Here is a 12,340-nt window from a genome sequence, read left to right on the forward strand (position 1 = left end):
TGAGAGAAAAGGAAAAGAACTATTGACTCATAATTATGTGGCCTGGATTTACATCCCAACTCTATCTTTTGCTAGTAATTTAATTCTTTAGGCCTCACTTATTATATTTGGAAAATGTGGAATAATGAACTAGCTTTCAGGTTTATAAAGATCAAATAAGGTTAATGGATGTAAAGGCATTTAAAAAAGTCTTAAATGTTATATAAATGTTATTATTTCAATAAACTGGTACATAAATAAGTAATGAAAATATCAAGAATTGAATTAAATTGGACATTTAAATAATTTAAATAATAATTACATGGGAAATACATATATAAAACTTTTACCTTTTTATAACTGGATATTCTCTGACATATGTGCTCGATTTTTTCACTGCAAATGGCACTGAATTTACTCTGAAGGTCAGTAGGAATCACTTCATTTAAAGAGTTAAGGCTGGTACAGTTTTGTACAAAATGTTCATCACTTTTAGCCAGGGCTTCAAGAATCTGTAGAAACACACACACACAGAAAACAAGAAAAGAAAACCTTCAAAATTAGCCAAGTAAAATTTTCACAATTCTAGAACACAGGGTGACTCTACCCAGCACACTTCCCTGAGCTGCTTGGGATTTCTATGTTCAGTAAAGCCCTTGGAGTGAAGTGATGGGCTTGTGTGTTTGGCCTCTCATGTCTTGCCTTCTGCCAACTAAAAAAGGTTGCCTGAGGGAAGTGAGTGGACTTCAAAGACTCCCTGCTGGATAAATCAGTATGCTCTGATGTGGTAACACATTGCCTATATTTTAGTCAGAGTTACTCAGAACATTTTTTTCCCCAATTTGGTAGCAGAACAACAAAAACTAAGGAAAACCAACAAAACCATCCTTACTTTCTATTGGCAGGCCAGCACAGAGAATGCATGTAACAAATGTTTGCTGATGAAATGAATAAATAAGAAATTCTCTTGCTAAAGTAATATCAATGATAGTTGCAGTGTCTTAGCTCCATCTGATAAAGCATCAGATAAAAGCATCCATATGATGTATTCAATTAATAAATCCTTTTGGCAATTTGAATCAATTGTAAGACAGCACTTGTGTGTGTTTATGTATATACACACTATTGATCACTGAGAATTTCCAGTGAGTTGAATTAATTATGTGTCATATTGATGACTGTTCAAAGATTGCAAGGATTGGTAACACCCTTACATGACATTTTTATAATATTGAATGAGGGATACAGTGTAAAGATGCTGTTTATTTGAGCTCCCTCACCACCTCTACTTCCCTGACTTATAGAATATAAAGTGTGAGCTTTTTGTTTAATCACTACTCTAGATAGTAGAGCTCACTTTATCATTAGCTGTGTGATCTTGGTTAAATACCTTAATTTCTTTGATTTTCTTTTCTTCATGTGTAGAATGGAAATATTTACAGAATTTATACATTTCATATATATAAAATAATCCATGTAACTCTGCAAATTTGAAATAGCTAGAAAAGGAGATAAAATGCTAATAAACTGGTTCCAAACTCTTACATGGATTGCCTTAGTAATAATAAGGGGTTGCATTTTGAAAATACAGATTCTATATCAAAAGATACATAGAATAATGGAATTTTTTCAGAAAATTGACTTTCAGAATATAAAACAAAAACATAAAATAATTTTTGAAATAGTGCATAATCTATCTCAACCACTCATATATAAAACAAGGGTTAACATGAAAAAATAAAAGTAGTGAAGCTATATGTCGTATTTCTTACTTGTAATACCTGAATCCTCACCAGGTGATAGAAAAGCATGAGAAATACTAGAGCTCAGACCTGGGGAGGGTCCAACAGGAGTTTTACTGATTTACCTACTGGAAGAATCATGAAAAGCAAGCACAGGGTCACCTCTCAACCACATTTTATCCATTTGATGAAAACTCCCTTCCTCCCTATCTTGGTTTAATCTAAAGACTAAGGATGATATCCTTCCCAACTAAGAATTACATAAATGTCTGAGGGTCTGTTCATAAATGGATCTCTAAGCTTTGCGAAATTTTATGAAATAAACATGAGACTTGCAGAATTTGAAGTTTCTTATAATACATTTCATGACTTCAAATACTTTTCAGAGGATTATCTACATTTAAAAAAGCACCACCTGTCACAAAAACCATCTGAAAGGTATTCATGACACTGAATCAACAGATGTAGCAAACTTAACTAAATGCAGAGAAGCCTTTGCCAAATCAACTAACATTTGCCTGGGCAAGAGTCCCATCTAACTTCACACCCTGCTCCAAAAGAGATCGATAAAAAGAAAGGTTGTACGCATACCGAGTAATGGGGGACAAAAAAGAAAGAAAGTTGAATGAGCTGACAGCTATTTACATTTTTTAAAGTGGAGGTGGGGGAGGGTGTCAGTGACTTTATTTAGAACAAAATCCCTTGTTTGGCCAGGATCACGCATACCTTGGCAGTGAGGCTGAAGAAGCCTTTGGGCTCGATCATCTTCTCCACCACGTTGCACTTTATCCCAGCTGTGCTGTCATACTCATACACGACACCATATTCCAGATGCACGTTATCCACTGTGAGACTCACGTGCTCCTTCTTCCCGTCAATGATGGCCATGGTGTTAAACTTGTCAATCACCTCTGGAACAGAGACAATTTTAATTCAGCAAATTCAGGAAGGGTTTGTTAGTCTCTTCAAAGAATTTGAGTCTCTCCGAATAATTTTTAAAGATTTCTTGAAAGGATGGCTAAATCCGATGGTCTCGTTAACATTTTTAAAAACAAGAACACTTAAAAAAAAAAAATATGTTGAAGTGATCCAAATCTCACCACTCTAACATGACTAGTCTTTGCACATCCATTTTGGTCTATGGACCATATGTATGCCTATTTATACCATTATAAACATTATACATACAATTTTATATTTTTTATTAGAAGCATGCATGACTTAAAAGTCAGGGCTCCTAAAACTGCCTCAAACATCGAATGAATATTTGTTCAAAGCAGAAAAAAACATATAAAGCCATTCTGAAGAAGCAGAAAGGAGGTGCAATAATCATTTTTTTCAGCAGACAGGATGCATGAATTTTCCCAAACAACATCTTCTGCAGATAGCTCATTGAGAAAATTTGTCATTGTTCGCTATAATAACATTTTCATCTAGACTGTCTTCCTATCGGTTTTTGGCCTACAATCAGTCAGTGGCATAAAAACACCTAAAATCTCAAGCAGGAAACTCCTGAGAAACCTAACAGCAAATAGTAAATTAGCAAAAACAGAGTATTAGTTAACTAAAAACAATTAAGTCCTAGAATGGCAGAAATAGTAAATATAAAATAGGCAAAAGCAGAATAATGGTTTATTTTAAAGTAACTGAGTCCCAGAAGAGCTAGAAATAAATTATCAGAGCATCTCATCAACCCTTTCACTGTGGCACTAATAATGAGCAAAAAAAAGCTAACTCTAAATGAGGAATAAAGACCTCACGATAAGGTCCTGAGATTTGTCCTAGTTTAAATAATTAAGAAAGTTGGTATTTCATAACAACCTTGGTGCTCCAATGTGGTTGAAATACTTCTAATATCGTCCATGATCTTAGTGGCTCGTACCCAGTGGCCTTCCAGGAGTGGGGGGAACAGAGTTTTTGCTGAGTGCTCCCCCCTCTTATGATAAGTGTGTATAGGGGATTATGTAACTGGGCTGGTTGGAAGAACCTAATAGTACAATAAAAATGTCCAGAGTTATCCACTAATAATGTAAATGGAAAGATAACAGAAAAAAGGTAAGAGAGGGTTCAAGGACTTCTGTGAAAAAGTGTTGAAACAATAATTCAAGGTATTTGTCAAATGCAAACATAACTTTAATTGCCTCCATCCCTTTACCTTTGGTGAAGAAGCCACTGAATCCAGCAATCTGCTGGTTAGTTCACTGAGAAAATGGAAATGGTCTGAGTCCTTATCAAAAGATCTCTTTATCTCATTTCTACATTATTAGTTTGTCTCTTTCATTATAATTAATGTTAGAAGACAGTAAAAATTACTTGAATCAAGAAAGTATTTTCAAAGACACTATAGACTTTCTAAACTCAGGCTTCAAATTTTAGTGCACATACAGATCAGATCTTGTTAAAATGGAGATTCTGTTTCAATAGGTCTGGGGTGGGGCTGAGATTCTGCATCCCTCCAGCTGATATTGTAGCTTCTAAACCACACAGGATTAGGAAGGTCTACACAACGTTTAAACTCAAAACAAGGGAACACATTATAACTTGGGTTTGAATCTGCATTCTACAGTTTACTGGCTTGGGCAAATCCCTTAAGCTAATAAGCCTCAATTTCTTCTTCCATAAAATAAGGATGATGACAATAACACTATTGAGAGATTTCCTTTTTTGATGACTTTATGAGTTAACCCATGTAAAACACTTAAAGTGCCTAACAAAGTATAGTAGCTATGACATGTTAGTGACTAGCTATTATTACTTATGTATTTACACAACATCTATTGGGTGATAATGATTTAAGAAAGTGGCTTGAATATACAAGATTTTCAATAATAGGGACTAGACACAGGCACATTGAAAAAGAATACTCTATAAGCAAATGAAGAGAAAAAGAAGGAACCCACCTTCTACTTTGCAGTCAAAAGCATCCCCTACTTCATCTCCAGGAGGTTTGGAGTTAGACTTTTGAAGGTCTTCTTGAGCGCTCTCAATGCTATTATAAACCCATTGTATGGAATCTTGCTGGAATGAGGAGGGGGAAAGAAACCTCAGAGGTATTAGTGGTTCTAAAAAGGCATATCCATTTCACAAACCTGCTTTAGGAGAGTTGACAACCTTATTTATTCTTCTAGTTTATTTAAAGATAATAAAATTTGAAAGAGAAAGAAAATCAACATCAGAAACTAACAAAAAGTCAATGGCAATTATATTATTTAGCAAATTGATTTTTTTTAGGCTTGAAATTTTATCTTCCAAAGATGTTTTTAAATAGGCTGTTTTTATCAAGTGTCTTACTTAAATGCTTCAAGTATATCTTAAATTATAAATTACATTTTTAAATAAATAAATGCCACGGGGCGCCTGGGTGGCTCAGTCAGTTAAGCGGCTGCCTTCGGCTCAGGTCATGATCCTGGAGTCCCGGGATCGAGTCCCGCATCGGGCTCCCTGCTCAGCAGGGAGTCTGCTTCTCCCTCTGACCCTCCCCTCTCTCATGCTCTCTGTCTCATTCTCTCTCTCAAATAAATAAGTAAAATCTTAAAAAAAAAAAATAAATGCCACATGGACAGTTTTCTGAAGAATCAATCATCTATCACTATACAAACCACTTAAATGCTCTCCTGACACATATATTTAATCCAGTTAATGCTTTTTTGAATCAAACCAATAAGAAAATTGGAAGAACATCTTTCATTTCATTGGGTTCCCAAGTGATGTAACTGTTTTTTAATCCTTCCATATCATAAATCATCTTATATTTTAATTAAAATAGCAGTTGCAGGCTTATCTAAATAAATGAGAAAGAGGAAGTGCCCACCAAGTAATCGCTTTCAGGTCTGCATGACTTACTTTAAAGTTTATACCTTTCCTAGGTCAGATGATAAACTGAATTGCACTACTGAAGTGTGATATAATTTACATTTTTCTCTTGTCTTAACTTCACAATTGTGTTTCATTATTATATTGCTATCCAAATGCTAGTTAACATTTGATCATTCAAATACACCTTGGTAACCTGTTGTGACCCCTAAGGAACCACATGCTCTGGTATCCACACCTCTGTGTAGCTCCTTCCTACACTGACCCAAAGCTTGGTCATGGCATCTGATTTTCCCAAAGGGATATTAGTAAGCATGATATAAATAGAGTTGATGGTTTATCCCCTTTTCAAATGCAGATACCATGCAGGAAGGACAATCCGCTAGACTGGAAAAGGAGGCCATGTGGAGGAGCTCAGGAGTGAGAAAACATGAGGAGGGGAGTTGCGGAGCCCAGGTGTTTCCAGAACAAATTTGCCACATCAGTGCCTTCACAGGAACCAACACTCAATCGATCCGCAAAATCAAGGGAAATAATCAATCCCTGTTGTTTTAAGCCACTAAGTTTTCGGACAGTCTGTTTTGTGGCAATGGATACGTGATAAAGTAGGTTACTCAGTGAATTTTTCTGTTTATTGCTTTTCTTTTTTTAAAAAAAGATATTTTTTATTTGGGTGTTATATGTAACTGATAAATTGTTGAACACTACATCTGAGACTAATATGTACTATATGTTGGCTAAAAGAATTTAAATTTAAAAAAAAGATCTATTTATTTATTTGACAGAGACAGAGAGAGAGCACAAGCAGGGGGAGAGGCAGAAAGAGAGAGGGAGAGGCAGGCTCCCCACTGAGCAGGGACCCAATGCGGGGCTCCTTCCCAGGACCCTGGGATCATGACCTGAGCCGAAGGCAGATGCTTAACCAATGAGCCACCAGGTCCCCCTATTTATTGCTTTTCTTAATCATTTCACTAACCAACTCCTCTCTAAGAAGGCAGTCAAGGAAAATGAAAAGGAATGAAACTCAAATCAATCTGGCTACTTATCAAAATTCCGATTGAAGGGGAAAGGTTTGAGAATATCAGAACTGTCTTTTTAAAAAATTCATTCAATAATACAGCTCAATAAATATTTATTAAACCGTTATCAACCAGAATAACCTATGAGTCTATGCATGAATTCCAATTTGCTTTGCTAGTTTAGACCTTATTAATAAGCAAAATTGATGAGGTATTTTCTTGTAGGTTCAGTATTTTGCAGGATGTCAGTCCTGGCCTATGAGAAAATAACCACTTCTCTCTCTGGTTTGGACAGAGTCATATTTTCAAATCCAGAAGAGTACTTGGCTATGCATGAAGGAAAAAATACAAAGCCTCTCCTCTAAAATTCCTTTTACATTTAGTTGATTAATTTGAGAGAATTTTCTCTTATAGCCCAATATTCACTGTACCTCATGGGATAAGCTTTGCTTAAAATTAGGATTCTAATTTTATGTTTCTATAGCACTTGAAATTTAATCAGAGGATAATGCTTAGAATTTTAAGTAATGACAAGTACATTTTGGTATTTTCTTTCAAAAGCTAAATCCAATTACTTAAATAAATATATCCAAAACTTATTCACAGAGCCTATAAAACCCACACAGACACACAATGACCATTAAATGTCCTAAAGCATTCGCAAGGGTCAAGAAAACAATTCAAACCTTTGGATTTCAATCTGATAAACAGTTGGGTCCTTGAACACTCCCATCATAATGCAAATGAAAGTACCCCAGAGCACTTTTTAAACCGGTGATAATACTGTTAACAATAAGATGCAATCATTTTAAGCACAACCGATTATAAATAATTATATTATAATTATTATATTATAATATATACATAATATAATAATAATTATATTATAACTGATTATAATAATTATCTTGAGCACAACTGATTATAAATAATTATGCAAGTAAAACGATCATCGTGAGATTTACGATGCTGTGCTTTAGTGTGAACTTAGGAGTACAAACCGCACGCATCCCTGCCACTATCTCGTGTTGTCCTTTCCGCCTTCTGTGCAAGTTTGCAATGAGATCTGGGCAAGCTGCAGGGCAATTTACCTTCATTGGTCTTCTGTATTTCCTGCAGGCTGTAACATGTGCAATAACACTAGCATGGGTCTCTTTGCTGACATTGATTCCATTGACTTTGATAATACACTGTCCAGGGTGAAGACCAGCCGCTGCAGCCACAGTTCCTTCAAATACAAATGAGAAAATTGCCAGAAATTTGAGGAATGAGATTCATTTTTATCACACAGGCAACGAGGAAAGCAATTTTAAAATATAACCGAGATCTAGCTAGTATGTTCTTGAAAAATTTGGTTCTGATAGCAATGCCCTCTCAACATTTTTCATCTTTTCATCTGGCCATTCAAACTGTGATTAACAGAATATTCTCCCATCCCCCTAAGAATGAGTTTGAAGGGATATTGTAAAGCGACCTTTATAATGCTAATCAGTTATTTTCCCTCTCAAAGGTCTAGTCAGTCTTAATTTTCTACATATGCATATATAATGGCAAAATGGAAAGCCAGAAACGTATGCCTTATTTATCTTTCTTTAGTTTATAAAATCTCCAAATATTAAAATAGTGTTCACTTTCATTTGTTTTTCTTAGTAGCACTTATTGCAAGGGCATTTCTGAAATTTACAATAGCTTGTAAATCTCAGTCTTATTCCTTTTTAATTTATTTTTTAAATTCAAGTATAACATACAGCATTATATTAGTTTCAGGTGTACAATATAATGATTCATCAATTCTATAATCACTTTCATTTTTTAAGATGCAAACAGTTAAAAGAAATTCTTAAGGGAAAAAAAGTCAAGTCAATTAGCAATTACAAGTAGACTGGATCTGCTAAGTAAAATAAGCATTCAGGATATCTACAAAGGGTCAGAAACCACAGAATTGGTGGAAAATAAAATTAATAGGATAACATCAACTGTCCATCATTTATTTGCACAGATATAGACTTAAATATGCAAGTGGAATATCCTATCAGTGAGTTAAGATTTTCAGAAACTTTCAGTCATTATTAGTTGATATTCTGAGCAAATCAACCTTTACATAGCACCATTAATAAATACAATGAATATAATTAATATAAGTGATTATAAAACCTATGTTAGAAGAGCCTTCTTTTGTAAGCAATTTCTCCCATGAAGGAATTATTAAACTTCTTAGAGAACATAATTTATATTCAAGAAGATGGTATATATATTTTTTCTCACTAAAATTCACTTCCAGAAATACTAAGTGGTTTTTCTGGATTGAAGTAGATCTTGGAGGGAAAAGGGACACTCCCCATAGAAAGAATAGCCTGAAAAAAGGCACTGAGTCAAGAAATAACCTGGATATTTGGGAGCATATGAGCCGTTGGTGAGAGCTTAAAATGGGAGTGGTGGATGAAGACCCTGGAAAGCCAAGCAGAGCCAGGTTGTGAAGTCCTCACACACTTGATGTGAAGTCCTAAGACCTTAACCTTACTATATATGCATGAGGAAAACTATTTAAGAATTTTAAGCAGACAAGTGACATGACCCCCGAAAACAGAGGATGGATCTTTGGAGTTTAAGTCAAAAATCACAAGCACAAGCATCTACTGCAATTTTCTGGACTAGAACTAAAGAAGCATTTGTTACAGAAGGGGAAAATAAGATCAAGTATTTGATATGTGATGACAGAATTTGTGAAGAGGTTACAGTCCCCAGGATCACTCCTCTGCCTTTGGACTCAGTGGCTGAGTAGATAGTCATTTAAACAAAGAGAATACAGAAGGCAAAGCAAGTTCAGAGAATAGATGAAAAGTTCAGTTAGAGATAATACTGAGGTCTGAGCTAGAGGCAGAGATTTAAAAATCTCCAGCAAGAGGATCAATAAGATTTCTTAGAGAACAAGAAGCTAGAGAAGAGAAAAGAGAGCCAACAGTTAAGGGGTCGATAGATGAAGGGAGCTGCCAGAGGACAAATAGGAGAAAAATCTGAAAAGTGTCATCTCAGAAATCAAGAGATGAACATTTTCAGCAAACAGGAGTAGTCAGTTTAAACAAATGCCACAGAAAGTTCAATTAATACAAATGTTATCAATGTCCATAGTACTTTTCCGTCAAGTCCATGATAACTCTTTTAAGACAGATTTTGGAGACATGGGTGGGAGATGGGGAGAGATGTCTACCGCACTGGCCTAAAACTCAAATAAGAAGTGAAAGAAGGGCAGCTGAAAATACAGACAGCATTTCAGGAAGTTTGCTCATGACAAAATAAAAGTTATCAGAGCACATTCTAGAGCTGAGTTTATCAATCTTGGATGTGCATACAAATCATCTGAGGCTCTCATTAAAATGTAGATTCTGACTCAGTATGTCCTGGGTGGGTCCTAAGAGTGTGCATTTCTAACCAGATCCCAGGCAATGCCAATGCTGTATGTCTGTGGATCACATTTTGAGTAGCAAGGATCTAGACGGGAAAACAAGGAAAAGGGAAAGGTTCTGTGTTTGCTGTTCTAGTTTAAGATCATTTTGTTTCTTTGTTTATTTTAGTGGAAAAGAACTGAGCATGCTCACAGCCTGTACTAGAATAATCCAATGAAGAGAAAAGGCTGAAATTCTGGAAGGGGATACCTAACAATGTAATACTCCAGAGAAGGTATCTGAAGGGATGAGATCTAGAACACTTAAAGAGAAATTCACCTTGAACTCTAAAAAGGAAAAAAGGCCTCTTCCTCTAGGGTGGGAGAAAGCTGGTGATGGTGGTGGAGTCAGCAAAAGGTGTGGGTGTGCAGAAAAAGGTGTGGGGCTCTGAGGGTTTCATACCTAGGACTCTGAATTTATCTGTGAAAAAGGAAGTTCATCTGGGGAGACAGGAGGGAATTATGAGAAGAAAAAGAGGGAGGTGATCAGAGACATGAAAAGATTGCTGAGTAGTAAGACGGGCCAGTAAAAGACAGGATGGTGAACAGGGATGACACTAATTCCACATCCGTGATAGTTTTTTTCCCAGTTACTTAGGAGAAAAAGCAAAAAGGATGGTTAAGTTGATCCAAGGCTAAAAAGAGGTGACATGGTGCACATGAAGAATAATGACAAGAGGACCCTGGTGATGCTGGCAAGAATGACTGAGGTGACCTACCATGGGGATAAGGCTGGCTAAGGAAGGGAGTCTTCAGGGGAAAAAGAGAAGGATCCAGAGCCTGGAGGTCCCAAATGAATTAAAACAAAACAAAACAAAACAAAACAAAACAAAACAAAACAAAACAAAACAAAACACAAGCTGAGAATATCAAAGTGATGAGATTGCAGTAAGAAATTGGCATATTGGAATTTTAAATTCCAAAGGTGAAATTTCAGTTATAGATATACTCTAGTATGTGGCCATGGGAAGGGGCTGAAGAAGAAAAAGGGAGGGCGCCTGGGTGGCTCAGTTGGTTAAGCGACTGCCTTCGGCTCAGGTCATGATCCTGGAGTCCTGGGATGGAATCCTGGGATGGAGTCCCGCATTGGGCTCCCTGCTCAGCGGGGAGTCTGCTTCTCCCTCTGACCCTCCCCCCTCTCATGTGCTCTCTCTCTCTCTCTCAAATAAATAAAATCTTTAAAAAAAAAAAAGAAGAAAAAGGGAAACAAGTTTTCCTTTCTTACAGCAAAATTACAGTGCAAAAAGAAACCATGGAATAGTATCTTTTTATTTAATATACATCTGAAAGGAAAAGCACATGAGCATTTCTGTCTTTTACTCTTCAGAAACAAAGAGCATAGGAACCAGATTTGGGCCTACCCTACAACTACGTTGCAAAGACGGAACCCAGCTCTTTAAATGACACTGTAATAAGGACAGAAGCACAACTTGATTCACTCAGGTTTTCGGTTATTTTACAGTACTCATAAAGTGACTTACTCTTTTTTGTTTAGTGAAAATGAAGAGCGTGGATATATCGACTCTCCCCTTTCAGTATGAAATATATCCCATTTCAGTTTTATAATATGAATGAGTTGTTGGAAAGGTTTTAAATGTCTATTAGTCTATATGTTTTAAACATCTGAGTGAAAAGACAAGTTTTTGAAATAAGATTCATTTTTGTCATATATACACTAATGAAGGCAATTTTATAATCTAATAAAGGCCTAGCTAGTATGTTCTTGATAAATTTGATTCTGATAGTAATGCCCTCTCAAAATTTTCCAGACTAATATTTGGGTGATCATATTAAGATGTTTTACATTTTATGTTTCTTAGTCATGAAAAGCATGTATGTCTCTTGTTAAGATAAACACATGCCCTCTTTGCTTATAAAGACATTTCTTTCTATAGCAGCAAGTTATATACTCTGTGGGATCTAACAGTCATTCCCTTAAATCATTACTAGTGTTAGTATAATATAAAATTTAAAATGCATATAACAAGAGATATCAATGCAAAGCAAGCAAAAAAACAAAATATAAACATATTATTTAATTTAAAATGCATTTTATGGTTTATGAAATGCTTCATTTATAGAAATACTTGAAGTAATCATATAGCAACAGGTTATAAAGCACACAGATAATTCTTAAACTTGAAAACTTACATCTTTGAGTTGCTGACAAAATATAGTTATTTGCCACCAGGAAAAAATACAAATAGACAACCTTAAAATTGTTATATCCTTTGGCTAAACTGAAACATGCAGAAAAGTGAGATTGGGAGGCATCGTTCTCTCATCAGTTTTTAAAAATTTTTTTATTTAAATTCAATTTAAATAACATGTAGTGTATTATTTGC

The 12,340-nt window shown here is 35.5% G+C and overlaps 1 protein-coding gene across 7 annotated transcripts in view; it reads right to left on the reverse strand.

The window, feature by feature from the left end:
• Positions 1-12,340, reverse strand: part of PREX2 (phosphatidylinositol-3,4,5-trisphosphate dependent Rac exchange factor 2) — a 303,757-nt gene that overhangs the window by 143,802 nt on the left and 147,615 nt on the right. For all 7 annotated transcript variants that reach the window (XR_006794332.3, XM_064588242.1, XM_064588240.1 and 4 more), the window contains exons 20-23: positions 7,645-7,781; positions 4,622-4,739; positions 2,448-2,632; positions 330-491 (exon numbers count right to left, since the gene is read on the reverse strand). Coding sequence is in view for 6 of the 7 variants with exons in the window: in XM_064588242.1 (XP_064444312.1) it covers positions 330-491; positions 2,448-2,632; positions 4,622-4,739; positions 7,645-7,781 (602 nt within the window). In the remaining variant the exon portion in view is untranslated. The remainder of the gene's footprint in view (positions 1-329; positions 492-2,447; positions 2,633-4,621; positions 4,740-7,644; positions 7,782-12,340) is intronic.

This window comes from Mirounga angustirostris, unplaced genomic scaffold (genome assembly GCF_029215605.1).
Source record: "Mirounga angustirostris isolate CCGP_5_RB_7025 unplaced genomic scaffold, mMirAng1.0.hap1 SCAF_4, whole genome shotgun sequence".
NCBI lineage: Eukaryota > Metazoa > Chordata > Mammalia > Carnivora > Phocidae > Mirounga > Mirounga angustirostris.